The 21,171-nt window shown below is 37.4% G+C and overlaps 1 protein-coding gene across 6 annotated transcripts in view; it reads right to left on the reverse strand.

Moving 5' to 3' along the window:
* The window catches only part of TAF1B (TATA-box binding protein associated factor, RNA polymerase I subunit B), a 68,548-nt gene that overhangs the window by 12,476 nt on the left and 34,901 nt on the right, over positions 1–21,171 (reverse strand). For 5 of the 6 annotated variants that reach the window (XM_057309139.1, XM_026518668.4, XM_044390272.3 and 2 more), the window contains 3 exons: positions 3,890–4,037; positions 2,065–2,242; positions 1,471–1,517 (listed from right to left, as the gene is read on the reverse strand). In XM_057309139.1, coding sequence (XP_057165122.1) covers positions 1,471–1,517; positions 2,065–2,242; positions 3,890–4,037 — 373 coding nt within the window. Of the gene's footprint in view, positions 1–1,470; positions 1,518–2,064; positions 2,243–3,889; positions 4,038–19,514; positions 19,550–21,171 lie in introns of those variants that run through there. The other variant, XM_057309141.1, reaches the window with a different exon arrangement.

A 21,171-nucleotide genomic window follows, 5' to 3' on the forward strand; every position in this document is an offset into this window, starting at 1 on the left:
ACTTTAACACGACTCCTAGCAATCCGTCACTGAGTTCCTATCTGTATTGTGGCCCTTTTTTGAGACAGAGGGAGCATCAGAAGAGACATTAGAAGACACCTTGTTCAACCTTTCCCACTGTGTAGAGGCTGACATAAAGCAATGTGTAGAAAGAAGTATTTTGGATATATTCTGGAAAGAACTCACAAATTGATTTCTACCATTAAATCCAGGCTCTTAAAACTAATGAACATGTATGTGAAATCTTGGGGGAGGGGGGAGTCAAACTCTTAGAAACAGTAGTTTCTACTCTAACAGAGTAGAAAAGTAGTTCCCAGGGGCTGAGAGGGAAGAGACAGGGAGAGGCTGGTAAAAGCGTACAAAGTTAAGGTCTGAGAATCTCACGTAAAACATGGTAACTGTAGTTGATCACACTGTATTATATCAAGGAAGTTTGCTAAGCGAATAGGACTTAACTGTTCACACACACACACACACACACACGATTAAAATATGAGGTGATAAATGTATAACCAGATGAGAGAATCCTTTCACAGTGTACACATATATCAAATGATCGCAATATGCACTTTAAATATCTTACATTTTTATGTGTCAATTATAAAGCTGATTTAAAAAAAAAAACCAATGAACATAAATCTGATTTAAAAAAAAAAAAAACCAATGATCATAAATCCTAATGAAGGACCTAAGAAACTGGAATTGAATTTAAGATCTCATATACCTACCCAACTTCACTGAATTGTTCTTAGGCCAGACACTACGTCAGGCACTAAAGATCCATTAAAAAATAAAAAAAGAAAGAAAGATATGGTTCCTCCCTCTAGAAGCTCACAATCTACCTTATCAATCTATCATTTATGTTGTGCTTTTATTCTATGTCACCTATTCTTAGCACTTTATAGACACTAGCAATGTAACGGGACAGACACACGTAGTCCACCAGGTCTAATTCAGCGTGCTAAATCCCTAACAGATGTTTGGATAGGAGCGGCTGTGGCAGGAGTGATTCGTTCTGATTTGGGAAGTGGCAGGGTCGGGAATGGGTATGAAGAGAAGGTAGAATCTTGAAGAATAAAGGCAGATTTGTCAGGGATTGAGGGAGTTGGGGGGTAAGAAGGAAAACATTTCAGGTAGAAGAACCAGCGTGAGCAAAGGCTGAGGCATCACAACAGGTGGTACAGTCACGGAACTGCCAGGGCGTTCACACTCCAGCACGGCTAGGGAGGAGAAGCCGGGAATAACAAAGCAGGCTGTCTTTACACATCAGAGGAAATCACTGAAGTTTAGCAGCCCAGATGCAGAATTAGATAATTATATGAAGAAATAATTCTGGTATAAGGCACGATTTGTACACAAGTGTTTGTATATGTGTACTTGTATATTTTTCAAAGTCTTCCTTACATTTATTGCATCTTTTAATCCATTACTTACAATCACGTTGAATTTGAATGATAAAAAATTAAGTACCTTCTTTGTTCTTTTCATTATATTTCTCAGCAATATTAGACAAAGTCCTGGAAAAACCAAAAAGCAAGTCCATTTATTTGGAAGTCACTTATTTGAAGACAGCTAAATTTTGAATTCTTCTGAAAGTATAGAACAGTACTTGAAACCGATGCTAGCTTTTAATGGAGAAGCAATCACTATACACGCTGCCATTGTTTATTGGCATTTGGGAGAAGTGATGCTTCAAGTTTCATTTACCTTCCAAAATAATCTTTGAAGTCACATAGAGCCTGAAGCCTAAAGGCATACAGATAAACTGCTACAAGATTCTTTAGGATTTGTGTATGACGATTTAAAGTCGGGAAGCAGTGACGCAATGAGAACATGTGTACCTACTTAGGAATACAACATGAGACAAACAACTTACTAAGGTAGAATTAACTCTCTGACAACTAGCTGAGTCAAAATTCATGTAAGAAGTAATTGCTGCTACTAGTCAGTGTTCTACAACTGAGAGGCTCTATTTGCTCTTGAGATAATATAAGGATTCCTTTACTCCAAATAATTAGGTAAAAACAGTATAATTTTTTCCTCATAAAACTGACATACACTTACCATTCTAAATTGTCATCCAATAAAAAGAGCAGTTTCAATACTACTACAATGACAGCGACAGCTTGTACATCATATTTAACAGTTTTTGCCATTTTAGCTATGGGATCGAACGTCAGAAAATCCACTTCTCCTATTCCAGTCATTTTTACCACTTGGCAGGTTAAATCATTCATTTCATCTGTTGAAGTAAAAAACAGCAAAATGTGAATTAAATTCTCTGCCTCACTAGACCATACTAATGTGTACCTCTCTAAGATAAGCTTTATCATCTTAAAACATGGTACGATGCTAGAACTGAGACACTCATTTTATGAATAAAATTAACCAAAAATGGTATCTGTATAGAAACACTAATGGTAGAATCCTGGCAAGGCCTCTCTTTTCCTATTTGGATTTCCTAAAATATCTGCTATGTATAGGACACATTCTGGTATCTAAACACTGTGTTTCTACAGCAATTTGCACTTGCTGGAAACAAAATCCCCGCGAGACCAAAAGCGAGACCAAAAGACCTTCTCTAGGAACGTACACTAACTTGCTGGCTGGCACCCTGGCTAGCACACTAGAGGCTTCGTGTATATTAAATCTGATGTACTGCTTTCCCAAAGAAATTATATGGTCGGCTTAGCCTCCATCTATTATTCAAGGCTGAATAATGGGGCACTTGGAACCAGAAAGCCTAGCTAGGGTCTATATATTTAGGTTTCCAATCATTAGCTTTGTGACTCTGTGTTAGTCACCTAACCTCAGTTTCTTCACTTGTAAAACGGGTTGTGGGAGGATCAACTGAGATTAAATTAGATAAGTGAATATACTCTGAAAACTCTAAACTACTAAGCAAATTTCTTTACCCACTAATCTAAGTACCCAAGATGTACAATATTCTATTTTAATTAATTTTAAGTGAACAGCTAGTATTTATAAAAGCATAATAAATTGTACTGAATTAAGCGGCATTTCCTACATGCATTCAGTCGCCATGTCCGATGGACTCTATTCCCCTTCTCCATCCAACAGCAAGCACAGAACCAGATGCTTGCCATGAGCCAGCCTGTGTCAGTTCCATTTTGGGAATCCCTTGTGTTCCTTCTATTACCTACTATTACATTTGTGTGTGTGTGTGTGTGTGTGTGTGTGTGTGTGTGTATTACTACATATTTATATTTATTTTTACCATTGGAATTACACTATACATACACAGTTCTGTATATTGCTTTCTGCATTAACATATGCATTTTCCTCCCCTATTAAAAATATATCCAATCGCATTTTTTATATTGCTTAAGCAACAGGCTAACCACACCATGTTTGTATTTTCTCTTACGAATGTAAGTCCTGAATTTCTCACATTACTCGTTTTGCAAGAAATTCAGGAATGGGTTCCATTGGCAGATTCCATTGCCTGCATCTTGGTATATTGTGAAGGTCTAGGGAGGCTGTCTTCACATTCTGTCTTTCATTGCCTTAAAGAGTTCACTGTGATCCTACAAATGGTGAAACGCTGCTTTTTTTTCAGAAGGGGGGGCATCCAGCTCATTAACACATATTGAAACCTTTGTTACTTTAATTGCACTTAGCAAACTTACTGTAAAAACCAAGCATATCCCTCACATCAAAACAGAATTCTTTATTTCTGAACAATGTCCTTTTAACCTTTTTAAATAGTCTGGAATATTTTAAGAAAGGATTCTGAAATTAAGCTTCATGTTATGATGGCCCCTGTCAGGTGGCTCTAATTGTCTGTGATTTGAGAGGAATTCTATACTTTGTTCATTGTAATTTTACAATTCTATAAAAGCTCCCTCACCACATATACCACACTTACCAGGAAGATTGACTTCCATCAAGTATTTCATACACAAGATGTTTGGATGAAGATACGAGTCTTCAGTTATATCTGGAAAACGTGGCAAATCTAAGAATTTGGCAATTTCGATCACTTTTTTATAGATATCCTCATAGGTAGGCCAAGACTGAAATAAAAAATAATCAAGGTAGCAACTTGAGCAACATAAATTATTTTAAAAAACATTTTCTGATTTTAAAAGTAATATGCATTTACTGAATGAAATCTGGAATGTGGAGAAAAGCATTAAGGAGAAAACACACATAAATCCCTAATATCCCAACTTAGCAGTTTAAAACAGTAGTAACGCTAAATTAAAAAGCCACTAAAATTCCATTGGCTCAGAAAACTCCTCCTGGCCTTCCCCACGATAGAGTGAAATCATTACTTCTTGCCAGTCACAGAAGAACCGGGGGGAAGGGACAAAGCTGTGACCCAGCCTGGAGTTCAGAGCCTTCACGACTGCTCCACGGCACGACCGCCCTCTCACACTTCCTCACCACACCCTTTCATTCACCTGCAAGTTCATGGCTAACAAATTTAGTTCCCTGTTTCACAATATTCACAAGCTTCCATGTGAGAGCTAACACCAGGATTTAAGTCTAATAGTTAAAAATACACAATTCAACTTCATATTCTCCCATATAATCACATATAAAATTTTATAGACTCCAGGAAAATCTATGAGCTACTATTAATAAATTTATTCTGTTCACTTTAAGATCATCCCTTTAGTTTATCTGGTATGCTATTTTCATTTTTGCAATTTATAAACATCCTTGAAATTAACACTACATATAATTTTTCCTCATTTCCTCATCCATTCACATAAAAATATTAAATTTGGAGTCTACGTTATGCAAAGTACTTTGGGAAATGTAAAGATGAATTAAACAATGCCTTCAAGGAGTTTATAACCTAGAAAGGGAGATAAAATATGTGAAAATATAATATAAAATAGAAAGTTATCAAGTACCTCAAGTAAGATTTTTTTTTTTATAAGGCTTATGGAATTTCGGAAAAACCAATATTTCTCATACAACAGGACCCTATTAAAATTGGGCCTGAAGACAGACATTTTGGCCACCTGTTTGGCCGTATTAAGTTGAGCATGTGTACATTCTGTGGCAAAGCAATTCTACCCTAGCTACCTATCCTCAACAGAAATGTGTATGATGTCCATGGAAAGACATATACTAGAATATTCTCAACAACACTATTTGCAAAAGCCCCAAGCTGGAAACTACCCCAATGCCATTACGAAAAGTAAATTTTGATATAGTCTCATAATGAAACACTTTATGGCAAGGAAATAAATGCTCTGCCTGCAACGACATGAATGAATCTTCCAAACATCACTTTAAAAGGAAGAAGCCAGATGCAAAAGAGAATGATTCCAGGTATATAAAGTACAAAGCCCAGCAACTCAGCACCAAGCCTCCAAGCTTCTACAGAGTGAGCACTGACTACTCAGGAGTGGGGGAAGTGATGACGCAGTGAGTACCAGGGCGGAGCTTCAGGGCTAGTAATGTTTCCCGCTAGGGACTGGTTCCAGTTGGAAAATTCATCAAGCTATGTACATTTGTGATATGTTCACTTTTCTGTATGTCGAGTGTACCTCAAAAAGTGGCAAGAAGGATAATACCAGTTAAGTAAACCATTTCGTGTAACAGAAATACTTCATACATCACTTTGTAGGAGAAATAACCTAACTGGCATATTCAGAGTTGGAAACACCCTTAGGAAGTTTGTGGTCCAACTTTACAAAATCCCTAGCAGGCAGATGTCTGGCCCTTCTTACAAATCTCCAGGGACAGGAACTCAATACCTTCCCCAGATGTAGTCTGTCCTATTTGTAATGGGTTTAAGTCATTAGGAAGTTCTGTATTCTAAGTAAAAATTTTCCCAATTCTGAGCTAATAGTCAATTAAGATCCCCCCGGTTGCTTGTGAAAGCATTGCTGTTAAATCATGTCTTGCCCATCTTCTAGGTGTGTGAGTGTGTTTGGGAGCCAACTAAAGGAATGACCATTTCTCTGTTAAATTTTACTTTGGTAAATTCAGCTCAGGTGCAATTGTAAAGCACAAGGAAATGCTTCATTAATGGTACAGGGATATGCTTATAGAAGATAACCATACTGTTGATTTCTAGAAATTATAATTGTGCTTGATTTTACTTTGCCTGAAGCTACAATCTCGTTTGTATTATATTTACTCTGAGTTTTATTACCAAAAAAAGGCCTTTGGTTTATGCTGTATTATTAACATATGATTAGCCTGTAGCTGAAGACTACAACGTAAATTTCTGTCGATCCAAAGTAGCAGTGTTGCCTTTTAAGTTTTTTAAAATGTTGAGATAGAGTGATTCTACTTGTACACTAAAGTACTACAAATTGTCTTCTAATCTGTGAATTTAAAAGTGAAAAAAGGAAAATATAAATTCTCAGTGGCCTTTGGGAGGAAGTGGTCTTTTTCTTTTTTACAAAGTTAATTCATTTAGAATGCTGGGATGGAGTGCTAAGCAAACAGGCTTCATTTTGCACAAGATTTGAAGCATCTCTTCAAGTTAAGATAATTTTAACATTACTGACAAGATTTATGGCAACTCTAATCCTTTCAAATAATGCAGGTAGGAGATGTAATTAAGCACTTTTATCTGCAAACAAAATAAATACCAGAGCAGTGAATATTTCCCTTAGAAAAATAATCATCTCAAAAAAACCCAATTTAATTCATGATAAATTCATGACTAGTGATTGTAAGGTCCTTAATGAAAAGGAGTCTGATAAACTACAAAGATTTAATATATTTTCAAATGTCCACACTAAAAGCTGGTATGTCAAACTACATATTTGGTGACAAATAGGCTACCATTCTATCATGTATGAACTGAGGATAAAATAATTAATTATTAATAATGCAAGCCTATAGATTTATATTATAGTTTACAATAGATTCTAGATTCACCTAGTCTCAAGTCAGTACGGCAGACTTCACTTTTAAAATTTTCATTTATTTTTAAACAGACTTTTCCTTTTTGAATAACACTGAAACCCCTTTTTTAAAAGGTGACTACAGGGTTTTCAAGATCATTCTACTTATTTTTTACCCATCTTCTATAACTGTTATACATATAAGTTGTTTCCAATTTTTATACTACTATAAATAATTCCAAGAGACCGTATTCTAGCAACACTTAAATTTGATTATAAAAATACATGATCATTACAGAAAATTTACAAAATATAAAATACTATAATAAAGACAATAAAAATTGCTCATAACTTACAGCATGTTGGAGGACTTTTCCCTTAGCCCTTTGGGGCATATCCACATTTATAACATTGGGATTTCAATTCAACAGCCTCCTTGACACCTCCACTGGAATATCTTTCCACTATGTCAAACGTACATGTTCCAAACTGAGTTTTTCATCCCCCATACCCCTGAATTTTATCCCTCCATCAGGGCTCCTCATCCCGTCACAAAAACCATTTAGGAACCATCCTTGGCGGCTCCATTTCCTTGCACACCACGTGCACACAGACTGTCTACCTCAAAGCTGGGTCTGGAATGCTGCTATTTCTCATCACGTCTACAACTACTATCTTCGTCTAAGCCTCCATCACCCCAGACTGGACTGCCAACCAAACAGTATCCCCATATCTGCTTTTGCCGCTTTAAAGCTAGCACCAAGAGTGATATTTCAAAATGCAAATCTGATATGTCACTCCTCTACTAAAATCTAATAGTTTACCTTGCTCTTAGGCTAAGCTCCCATCTGTCCGAGAACTGCTGTGCAAACTGAACTGGATGTACACGGCTTTGTCTCCTGCACTTTCACCTAACATTATATTTTGTGAGTATTTTCTAATATCATGAGATCGCCTTAGAAAACATCATTTTGAGTGACTGGAAAATATTCCCCTCTATGAACCCATCGCTTCCTTATTATCGGACATCTATGTTTGATACACATTACATGCATACCTACTAAGCAGCTATTAAAAAGCATATTCATAGGCTGTTCTATGACTTAGGAAAATATTCATAGTACAATTCTGAGTTTAAAAAATCAAGGGAGAAATTTGTATATAGTCTTCAAGCCTAATTTTGCAAATATGTTTATGTACATTAAATAAGACAATCAAAAGTACTGAATGTTAAATGTTAATGGCATTCATAAGAAATTGGATTGTGTTGGGGCGCCTGGGTGGCACAGCGGTTAAGCTCTGCCTTCGGCTCAGGGTGTGATCCTGGCGTTATAGGATCAAGCCCCACATCAGGCTCCTCCGCTAGGAGCCTGCTTCTTCCTCTCCCACTCCCCCTGCTTGTGTTCCCTCTCTCGCTGGCTGTCTCAATCTCTGTCGAATAAATAAATAAAATCTTTAAAAAAAAAAAAAAAAGAAATTGGATTGTGGGTGATTTTTACTTCCTTCTCTATACATTTCATTGTTTTCTACATTTCTTTTAATCACTCTGAATATATTTCTTTCATAAGAAAAAATAAATATTTAAAAACGTATTACAGTGATCTAAAAAATTACACATAGAATTACCATATGATACAGCAACTGTGCTTCTGTGTAGGTGCCCAAAAGAACTGAAAGAAGGGACTCTAACAGGTATTTGTACACTAATGTTCATAGCAGCATTATTCACTACAGCCAAAGGTAAAAACAACCCAAATGTCCATGGATGAATAAACAAAATGTAGTATATACATACAATGGGATATTTAGCCTTAAAAAGAAATTTTCATTTCTGACACATGCTACAACACGGATAAACCTTAAAGACATTATCCTGTGTGAGATAAGTCTGACATAAAAAGACAAATACTGTATTATTTCACTTGGACGGGGTACTAGAATAGGTTCACAGAGACAGGAAATAGAATGGCAGACCTTAGGGGCTGGGGCGTTAGGAGTCAGGGCGCAGTGGGGAGCTGGGGTTTCTTGGGGACAGTTTCAGTTTGTGAAGATGAAAAAGGTCTGGAGAGGGATGGTGGTGGTGGTGTTTGCACAACATTGTGAATGTACTTAATTCCACTGAACTGCGTACTTACAAATGGTTTAAATGCTAAGTTTTATGTTATGTATATTTTGCCACAATTCTTAAGAAGTATAAAAGAGCAACCTAAATAACATCTAAAGGGAAAAAATCAACAACATATAGAGAGGTCATAATTAGAAGTAATAAAAAAGATGAAGATTATAAAAAATCAATATATAAAATCTACTACAAACATTCGACATCTATTACTACATGCTAATATCCACCTTTATCCTCTGTAAAATACCTTAACAAAAGAACCCTACATAGGGGAGATGGAGTTTATGAAATTATAATTTATTAGATATGTGACACTAAAGTATGGGTCTGCCTTTCCCAGAAGACAAAATATACTGAGCAAAAAGAAAATATAATATCTGCAGACTCTCTTGCTCCAGGTCTCTTTATACGGAAATGACTACTTAATGGTTCTAGCACAGTACCAAAAGGGATTGTCTTCCTAGTACCTCAAATGAGGGAAGAGTCAGAACTGAACGTGACCACTGCATGCCATTCCTATCCCAAAGGACATCATCAAAAGGCCAGAATGCTACCCTCTGCCCCCAACAACACTTGTTCCCCAATTGTCCCTACAGGGCTTGGCTATGGACTAACCTCCCTATGCATCTATCTGCTCCTGTCCCAACTAAGACAGGCCAGTTTGCAGGGCAGCAGAGCACGTAACCTCGGGCAGGAGACTGGGAGCATGTTACACACAGCACTGCTGTACAGAGTAAGACCACAGCGGAACATTTTTGGTTCCTGTCCCGTTGTCCTCAGCCCACAGAGGGGAATCAGGCTCTAATTCTGACAGGATTCTGAAACATGGATAACTACGATATAATAATTATAGTAAACATTTATAGTATAGTCTTACTTTGACTTGGAAAAACGCATTCCTTAGAACACACCCAAGGAAAGGGTCTCACAGAAGCTGCTGGTATTCGTACTGTATTTTCATCTGGTGTGTGGAATCTCTGGTGTATTCAAGTGGAATAAGAGGACTACCAGAATCCTGTTTAAAACTTTGCAGGTGTCAGGGCGCCTGGGTAGCGCAGTCGTTAAGCGTCTGCCTTCGGCTCAGGGCGTGATCCCGGCGTTCCGGGATCGAGTCCCACATCGGGGTCCTCGGCTAGGAGCCTGCTTCTTCCTCTCCCACTCCCCCTGCTTGTGTTCCCTCTCTCGCTGGCTGTCTCTCTGTCCCATAAATAAATAAAAAAATCTTTAAAAAAAACCAAAAACTTTGCAGGTGTCATAAAGTATAATGACATTTTGTTTGATACTGGCTCTTTGGTTATCTGACTAGTCTAATTCTACCTGGAGTCTTTTGTGCAACAAGATGGAATAATAACAAAAGAAAGAAAGAGGCAGAGAGATACAGCTAGTCTGTACTGCCCAAAGCACCACATTTATCAGAATCATTGCAGGACAGCTGTTAAAAATGCATATTCCTAGATCCCACTCCAGACTTAATGAACCAATCCCTGAAGAATCTGTGCTTTAAACAAGCTCTCCAGGATATTCTTATGCACGCACTCAAAAAATAATTAAAAAAAAATAGCAGTGGCTTCCCATCCTCATTTTTCCTGCAGTCTAGAAGACAGCCTCCGATGGCTTAACTCAAAGCTTGAAGAGGGAAGTGTGCCCACAACTCCCAGTGATGGTTAGGATACTGTGGGAGGAGAGGAACAAAAGAAAACATCAGTTGGTTTCTATCCATGCTGTCTGGCAGTGGTGACTCTGGAAGGAGGGGTGGGAGTGAGGGAAACTGAGAACACCTGTTCTTATTACACTCACCTAAATTTCCCTCGGGTAGATTTAAACTCGCCACATTACTCTAGCACAGGTTGCGTAACAATCCGAAGCACGGCACATGGCCTACAGAGTAAGACGGCGAACAAAGCTAGAGTGAAGTTGGAAGACTCGAAGACCTTCACTTGGAGGTGCTCGAGGAGTGACTGACAGCTCTGGGGCAGTCTTTTTCCTCCTTCAACCGACAGGGACCTAGTTTCACAAAGCGTGTAAGATCGCTCCGAGGCAGGATGAATCATCTTGGCAAAGTGCCACTCAGTGGGGTTGGCTGAACCAGCATTACATCTTTTCTTTTTACTCATTCAGAGAGGAGATCAGAATGTTGCTGATCAACATTCAAAATACTGGAGATGTACTTCAAAACGAATTTCCAGTTTCCTTCTTATCCCTTCTTGCTGAGTCTAGTGAGGGATGACGAAATGCGTAATTCTTGAGAGGATTTAGAAACACTGTCAAGGAGCAGAGCAGAATAACATGTATGTGACATATTCTCTGTGTAGAAACTGGTCTGGTGGTTTAACATGTCTAAAAATAAAGAAAATCAATACTGAAAAGATATATGTACCCTACCGTCTGTAAGTCCTCAGCAGATCAAGCAGTATCTATAATAGAGACACAAGGGTGTCTAGGCCCAGCTTTGGTTCGAGCTGCAATCTGATCATCTGGGACTCTGCACAGAGATGGTCCTTGAAAGAGACTACATTTTTAGCTTATTCCACAGATGAACTGAAAGATTTTTTTGCTAGAAGTTTAAACGATGCTTTCAATCAGCACCATACTCCAGAAACTTCTGTCAAAAATAAAGCAGCAGAAGAGGCAGAGGCAGAAAAAAGAGGAGGTTATTTTTAAATTAAATAAGTAAACAAAATGAAGAGCCTATCCACCCGGAGTTGGGAATCATAACTCAGAAAGAGGAGATGGTGTGAAACACTAAAACTTAACTCGCACTAAAACTTAACCTCTTCTCCTGAGCTTTGCTCTTCAGGGAGGGTAGTGGCAGGAAGACTCAAGTGTTCACGGCCCGCTTGGAAAAAGAAAACAAACCACAGCAATACTCTGTATTCCATTCCCCTCGGTTTTAAGTGAGTTCTGTCAGATTTGTTGTCATTGGGACAGAAGGGCCCACTTAAACACTAACAGAACAACCTAATGGAAAAAAAAGAGGTCGCCCAGGATAAAGGTTTAAGGGTCTTTAAAGCTCTTTTTGGGAGTGGTGGTTTGTTTTTAAGGTGTGCTCAACTTTCTAGAATAACAAAAACAAAACCAAACACAGAAGAAAAACAGTCCCCAGCAGCCCACACACAAAACACTCCACCAGCATTATCTTCACCGCCATCTCCTAGAACAATTGCACCTTTTGTCGTTTCTGGTGGAGGTACAGCTGCTGAAGAAGCCAAGACTTACTGGAGAAAGCGAAGACATGGACGGAGGGAAGAAAATGCTTCCTTTGTTAACCAAAAGCCATTTCCATTGAAAAGTTTCAACATACTATGGAACAGTGAATGCACTTTTGTGAGCAAAGGCAAAGCATACAATGAAGAAAAGCTGCCTGTCAATTAAATAAACAGTCATTTGAAGAAATCTCAAACCTTCCCCCCTTTTCTTGAAAAAAGGAGGGGAAAGGAGAGGGAATGTGAACTATTACCAGACATGGCCAAAGATGTGTCTAAAAGGTATAGCAAATATGATACATAGGGCTTCTGGAGTGATACAAATTCATTTAATTACAATAAGAAATCACCAGGTTAATATGTTTTTTAAAAGACCACAAAGCTATAATAAATTCTTGTAGCATGCATTAAAAACGAAGTGCTTGGGAAAGCATTTTATTGAATTTCACAAATATTCCAGCGAGTTTATTTTCCTTCATGAAGCAATGCCTTGAGACAGGTAAGGACAAGCTAGAGTTTCTGTTACACAACAGCAGGCTCTGGTGATAAACCTGATTACAATACCCTGTCAGAGGTGAACTTCCTGCTTAGCTATTAAAAAAAAAAAAAAAGTACAGTGCCTCACCCTTATTCTTATGATTGTTTTGAAGCACAGATTCAGCCGAGAAAAAGCTAATGCTACATGCACCTGTTAGTCCAAATTTAAAACAAGACTTTCTATTACAATGGAAAATTAATAAGAAATAAAAGTAATGTCAGGAGCAATGACAAAGCATGTCAAATATTGTTTATGGAGGAAAGATAAAATGATTTCCACATGTATCATGATTCACAAAACAGTCCACTTTGCGTTTTTAGTTTGCTGGAATTATCTTAATGGTTGCAAATCTACCATGTAGTAACATAAAATACTTTTTTATGTTCAGAGTCTAGTCTGAAAGTTTGTGGTGAACACATTATGTGAAATATAGTCTTGGTCCTGGGGATGAGACTATTTTAGAAATACATTGTCAAATTGCACAAAGACAAACCTCATGAACAAACACAAATTTATGAACTGATAACCAATGAGGGCTTGCCAACTAAATAGGGAATCACAGTTTGTTTTGGGCCCAGGATGAGCGCTGGGAAAAACCTACTGGAGTCCTCCTTCTTAAGATTTGTCTGTTCTCCAAATATTCTCCTGATTGTTGCACACCTATGTTCAAACTTCACATATTTGTACTAACAAAGATTAAATGATATCCAGAAAGCAGATGATTCCCAAGTAATTTCTATTTGATTTTGGAAGGGTTATGTGGTTATTTTTGCTGCAGATTGACCTTTGTCATTACCCAGTTTTCTTTCGGCTAGTGTAAAACCTAGGTCCCATCTCTCTTCTCCTGAGAAGCAAAGGTGGGGGAGACCCGGGCTGAGCATGCTGGGTCCTGGGGGTACTGGCCAAGGATCAAACTAAAGCACAGATAATCCACATGAAATCACCAGTTTCACAAAGCAAATATGAAGTACGATTTTCCCAAAAGAAGTATCCTCAGTGTAGCCTCACACATGTATTTTCTAACCAGAGTAATTTATTATTGGTTTTAGTATACTCATGAACAGTACAAATTAACTGATGAGATTATTTATCTCACACACGGGTTTTCACGAGTGATACTGACACACCATAACTCGCATTTTCAATGTCCTTGCTTATACATCGAAGTTATGTCCCTTTATACACTGATTGCTAAAATATTAGGATGCTTTTTTATTTTTTCCATCAAATGCCACTATTTAATGGCCTCCTATTTTATGTAATAAATACATCTGAAAGTTTCCTACTTAGGTGGAAAAAAAACCCCAACATATCAATTTGAATTCTCCTGAAACTGAATTATTTAAACTTACTGTTTTTTAGCTATTTCAAATCATCTAATTGATAAACACAGACTGAATCCTTACCAGGTATACGGAATTATGTTAGGTCTTATGGATAAAAAATAGAAACATTAAATATGGTTCAAAGAGTAGTTGGGGATTCAGGACATAGACAAACAAACCCATGCACCACACATTGCCTTTTATTTCCGTTTTAGAAATTCTATTTGGACCACATCCTCTAGTTGCCTTTAAAATCTTGAAAATACAAAAGAATACATGTAACATACCTGTAATCTTGAAGCATGATAATAAAATGAACACCCATGAATCTCCTACCTGACTTAAGACCTAGAGCACTGCCGACACCGCTGCATCTACCACTACACTCCTTCCCTACCCTTCCCTCTGCCTCTCCTCCCTCTAGAGGTACAACTAGTATCCTGAATTTTGCTCATCACAAACTTACTTTTTAAAAAATACTATCATACACTTAAGCACACCTAAATAAATACAGTTTACCTCTTTTTAGGACTGAATACAAATGGCATCATACTATATGTAGTTTCATGAATCTTGCCTTCTACACTCAATAGAATGTCTTTTAGATGCATTCATGTTGCCTGTGGCTGTAGCTGTTTAATACAACAGCGTCTGACTGTCCCATTTTATCCATTTTCCTGTTGACAGACATTTAGATGTTTCTAGTTTTGTTTCCTTTTTTTTTTCATTAGCTAGCTGCCTTCTTTAGCCTTTTATCGCCAAGTACAAAACTCATCAATAAAGAACTAGTTAAGTAAACTGTGGCATATCATATAGTGTAGTTCTTAGAAAAATGAAGAGTTAACTAAATTGTAGTTCTATAAGAGAATATCTCTATTCTTAGAATATATACACCAAAATATTTAGGGGTAATGGGCCATGATAGTTGTAACTTACTCTCAATGATTCCGAAATAGAATTGCACAGACAGATAGACCAAGAGACAGTAAGAACAGCACAAATGATAAAACAAATGGGATAAAATGTTAACAGCAGTTGATCTGGGTTAACGATATATGGGTGTCCTTCGTACTATTTTTATTTTTGTAACTTTTCTGTAAATCTAAAATTATTCCAAAATGAAAAGTTTATTTCAAAAAGATACTCTCCAAGATATAAGCAGAAAAGGCAAAGTGCAATGGTTATTATTACCAAGACATAATCTCATATTATTTTTATGTTTATACTTTCTACCAAAATCTGTAGAAGAAATCACTCCCCAGGGGCGCCTGGGTGGTACAGCGGTTAGGTGTCTGCCTTTGGCTCAGGGCGTGATCCCGGCGTTATGGGATCAAGCCCCACATCAGGCTCCTCCGCTGTGAGCCTGCTTCTTCCTCTCCCACTCCCCCTGCTTGTGTTCCCTCTCTCGCTGGCTGTCTCTCTCTGTCGAATAAATAAATAAAATCTTAAAAAAAAAAAAAAAAAAGAAATCACTCCCCTATCTTACCCTTGTCCCCTCACTCAAGATTAACTTAAAATAGTCAACAAAAGATATCATCACTAGGGGAAGTATTTTGTGTAAACAAAAGCCCATAACCAAGACCTTACAATAATATGGTCCAGCTGGGGGAAAATTTTTAAGCAAAGATCAGACTAGTGATAACATTCATTAACAGCGATTATAATTTTTTTTTTGCATTTCATTCTTCCTTTTTTTTAAAAATATTGTTTTATTATATTATGTTAGTCACCATACAGTACAGTACATCCCTGGTTTTTGATGTGAAGTTCGATGATTCATTAGTTGCGTATAACACCCAGTGCACCATGCAATACGTGCCCTCCTTACTACCCATCACCAGCCTATCCCATTCCCCACCCCTCTCCCCTCTGAAGCCCTCAGTTTGTTTCTCAGAGTCCATAGTCTCTCATGCTTCATTCCCCCTTCTGATTACCCCCCTTTCTTTATCCCTTCCTTCTCCTACAGATCTTCCTAGTTCTTATGTTCCAGAGATGAGAGAAACCTTATGATAATTGCCTTTCTCTGCTTGACTTATTTCACTTAGTGATTATAATTTTTAAAAAAAATCCAAGAATGAATGAGCAGTGAGATACTTTAGGCATTCAAGAAAGAATTTTTTTAGGTAACACTTTCCTAAAAAAAAAAAAATCTGAATATTGAATCTACTTCTAAATGTCTAAAAATTAGTATCTGGCATGCTTCCATTTGTGCCCATCAAGGATTAAATACAATGGAAACTGATTTCCCACCAAAAACACAGACTGGAAAAATCCATGAAATAACAGTTTCAAGCAATGGACAACAGGAAGCATAGGAATACAATGCCTGAAAGAAAAGAAATAAATGGCCCAGTTTAGTGCCTGGAGGCAGTTTCCAAGCTGCAGTGCAGGGAGCCAAGGAGTGAAACAGAGCCCTGTGGACTTGTCGAGTTGAGGAGACAGAGGCTGCAGCTCGTGAAAGCTGAGGTGGCTACACTTTGCAGGCAGAGTAACAGCTAGGATGAAATCATACATAGAGAGAACTCTGGAGAACTGCAAAGGGTCCTCTCAAGTCTTTGGCTGAGTACTGATTCATGCTGTGTGAGGAAAAACCTAAGGCCAAGGGAAAAAAAAAATCACTGGATTCTTTCCCAATGAATCCAAACAATTCCCAGAGCTCATACAAGGCACCAGCTGCAGTGCAAAGGCTGCATAACACTGGGGCACTAGATGGAGTCGTCTGAGGGAACATGCCGTAGTAGCAAGGATAAGTTAGTCCCAGAATAAAGGCCCTGGACAAGCAATGAAAAACTTAAAAACAAGCTTCTACAGGATCAAATATTACCTAATCTCCATATTACCTAATTATACACCAGAACTAAAACCCAGTATTCAACAACATAAAATTCACAATGTCTAAGCATGAAAAGCAGGAAAAATCCGACACATAATCAAGAGATAAACCAATCAACAGAAACATACCCAGCAACAACAGAGACAATAGAATATAGTAGACAAGAACCTTAAAACATCTGTTATAAATATGGTCAATATGCTCAAGGATGTAAAAGAAAACAAATATAATGAGGGAAATGGAAAAAAATAAGATTAAAATGAAACCTCTAAAAATGAAAAGCACAGGATCTAAAATAAGAAACACACTTAACAGCAGATTAGACACTCAAAAAGTAAAAATCAGTGAAACTGAAGACATGACTATAGAAACTGTCCCAAACAAAACACACTGAGGAAGATCTAAAAAACAAACAAATAAAAAACCCTGAAGCCTTAGTGAGCTGTGGGCACTATCAAATGGTCTCATTTGTAACTGGTATCCCAGAAAACAAATCAAGGGGAGGACAGAAAAAAATATTTGAAGAAATAATGAATGAAAAATTTCCAAATTTGATGAAAACTATACGCCCACAGATCTGAGGTCAATGAACCCTAAGCAGAAGAAACATAAAGAAAACCATGCCAAGGCACATCGCAATCCAACTGATGAAAAACAGTGATAAAAAGAAAACTTTAAAAGCAGCTGGAGGAAAAAAAGACACGTTACACAGAGAATAGAAAAGATAAGACTGACAGAATAGAAAAGATAAGAATCAGAAATCAGGCAGGCCTATATCGGACAAGCCCACAGCTAACAGCATACTCAATGATGAAAAGCTAAAAACTTTTCTTCTAAGATCAGGAACAAGACAAGGATGCCTACTCTCACCACTTTTATTCCACATAGTATTAGAAGTCCTAGCTAGAACAATTAGGCAGGAAAAAGAAATAAAACGCATCAAATCAGAAAGGAAGTAAAACTGTCTCTTTGCAGATGACATATTATCTAAAAACCCTAAAGACTCCACCAAAAAACTATTAGAACTAGTAAAGAAATTCAGTAAATTGCAGAATATAAAATCAATACATGAAAATCAGTTGGGTTTCTATACACTAACAGAAAACGGTATCAGAAAGAGAAATTAAGAAAACAATCCCATTTACAATGGCATCAAAAAGAATAAGGGGCACCTGGGTGGCTCAGTTAGTTAAGTGTCTGTCTTCAGCTCAGATTGTGATCCTAGGGTCCTGCTCCATGGGGAACCTCTTTCTCCCTCTCTTTCCTGCTTGTGCTCTCTCTCTCAAATAAATTAATAAAATCTTTTAAAAAAAAAAGAATAAAATACCTAGGAATAAATTTAACCAAGGAGGTAAAAGATCTGTAACTGAAAACTATAAGACACTGATGAAAGAAATTGAAGACACGGGTAAATGGAAAGATATTCTGTGCATGTGGATCAGAAGGATTACCAGTGTTAAAATGTCCATATTATCCAAAGCAATCTACAGATTCAATGCAATTCCTATCAAAATTTCAATAGCATTTCTTCACAGAAATAGAAAAAAAGTCCCTAACATTTGTGTGGACTCACACAAGACTCACACAATAGGCAAAACAATCTTGAGAAAAAAGAACAAAGCTGAGGGCATCACACTTTGATTTCAAGCTATGTAACAAAGCTATAGTAATCAAAACAGTATGGTATCGACATAAAAACAGACACATAGATCAAAGGAACAGAATAAAGAGCCCAGCAATAAACCCATGCATATGTGGTGAATTAATTTACAACAAAGAAGCCAGACTATACATGGGAAAGGATAGTGTCTTCAATAAATGGTGCTGGGAAAACTGGATAGCCACAGGCAAAAGTGGGAAATTGGACCACTATTTAACACACACACAAAAATCAACTCAAAATGGATTAAGGACTTAAATGGATGACCTAAAACCCTCAAACTCCTAGAAGAAAACGTAGGGGGTATGCGCTTTGACATCAGTCTTGGCACTGAGTTTTTGGATTTGACACCAAAAGTAAAGACAAGAGCAAAAATAAACAAATTTTTACAGGATTACATCAAATGAAGAAGTTTCTTTTTTTTTTTCATGAGATTCCTTTTTTATGTTTTTATAATAATATTTTTTATTATATTATGTTAGTCACCATACAGTACATCCCTAGTTTTTGATGTAAAGTTCCATGATTCATTACTTGCGTATAACTAAGAAGTTTCTGCACAGCAAAGACAGGCATCAACAAAATGAAAAGGCAACCCATGGAATGGGAAAAAATATTTGCAAATCTTGTATCTGATATATCCAAAAAACATAAAGAATTCATACACCCCTCATAGCATAAATAATCCAATTTAAAAAGTAGCAGAGGAACTAAATAGACATTTTTCCAAAGAAGACATACAAAGAAGACACACCAATGAATACCAGGTACACGAATAGGTGTTCAATATCACTAATCATCAGGGAAATACAAATCAAAACATCGCCTCACACCTGTTAGAATGGTTACCATCAAAAAAACAAGATCACAAGTGTTGGTGAGATTGTGCAGGAAAAGGGAACCCTTGTGCACTGTTAGTGGGAATGTAATTTGGTGCAGCCATTATGAAAAACAGTATGGAGATTCCTCAAAAAATTAAAAATATAATTACCATATGATCCATCAATCCCATTTCTTGGTATACATCTAAAGGAAACAAAAACAGGATCTCAAAAAGATACCACACTTTCATGTTCATTGCAGCATTATTCACAATAGCCAAGATATGGAAATAACCTAAGTGTCCACCCACAGATAAATGGAGAAGGTATGAGATACACACACACACATACACACACACAAAGACACACACAATGTAACATTATTCAGCCCCAAGAAAGAAGGAAATCTTGCCATTTGTGACAACATGGATGGACTTTGAGAGCATTAAGCTAAGATGGATAATCAGAGAAAAGACAACTACTTCATGGTATCACTTATATGGCGAATCTCAAAAAACCAAAAACAATAACAACAAAAAACACCCCATCGAACTTATAGAAACAGTGAGTAGAAAAGTGGTTGCCAGGGCCTGGGGGGTAGGGGGAACAGGAAGACGTCAGTAAAAGGGTACAAACTTTCTGCTATGAGTAAGGTCTGAGGATCCAATGTAAAACATGGTGACTATAGTTGATAACACTGTATTATATAATTGAAATTTGCTAGGAAGGTAGAATTTAAATGACTTCATACACACACAAAAAGACAACTGTGTGAGGGATGGATGTGTTAGTTAACTCATGGGGGAATCCCTTCACGAGCTACATACAGAGCAAATCACCATGACGTACACTTCAAATATCTTACTGTTTTGTCCATTATACTTCAATAAAGCTGGGGGGAAAAAGAAAGAAAGAAACCAGGCAGGCCTGTTGAAAATGAAACTTCTTTGAAATGCTGAAAGAAATTAAGTATAAACCCAGAATTCTGTACTAGTGAAAATGTCTTTTCAAAAATGAGGGCAAGGGGTGCCTGGGTGGCTCAGTAGGTTAAGCATCTGCCTTCGGGTCAGGTCGTGATCTCGAGGTCCTGGAATCGAGCCCCATGTCCAGCTCCCTGCTCAGCGGGGAGTCTGCTTCTCCCTCTCCCTCTGCCCCTCACCCCTGCTCATGTGCACGCTCTCACTCTCTCAAATAAATAAAAAAATCTTTTAAAAAAATGAGGGCAAATAAAGACTTTTTTAGAAGAAGAAATGCCAAAAAATAATTCACTGCCAACAGATCTGTACTTAAAGAAATGTTAAAGGACTTTTTTAGACAAGAAGAGTGTCAGAAACAACAAATATGTAGGTAAATATAAAATCATTTTACCCATTCTAATTTCTTAAAAAGATACGTGAATTTTTAAAGCAAAAATAATCCAATGCATTGTGAAAATTATAACCAATAAAAGTAAAATGTTTGAGGGGCACGTGGGTGGCTCAGTTGATTAAGTGTCCAACTCTTGATTTTGGCTCAGGTCATGGTCTCAGGGTTGTGAGACTAAGCCCGGCATCGGCACCACGTTGAGTGGGGAGTCTGCTTGGGATTCTCCCTCTCTCCCTTTCCCTCTGCCCCTTCCCCCTCAAGCTCTCTCTCTTTCTCTCTCAAATAAAAAATAAACCGTAAAACAAAAATTAATAAATAAAATATCTGACACTAGAAGATGGGAGCAGGGAAATGAAAGTATATTGTTGAAAGGGTCCTACATTATACATGTACTGGTTTACTAGTACTTGAGGTAGACTGTGATAAGTTAAAGACGAATGTTATAAACTCCAGAGCAATCTC

Source organism: Ursus arctos, unplaced genomic scaffold (assembly GCF_023065955.2).
Source record: "Ursus arctos isolate Adak ecotype North America unplaced genomic scaffold, UrsArc2.0 scaffold_8, whole genome shotgun sequence".
Lineage (NCBI taxonomy): Eukaryota > Metazoa > Chordata > Mammalia > Carnivora > Ursidae > Ursus > Ursus arctos.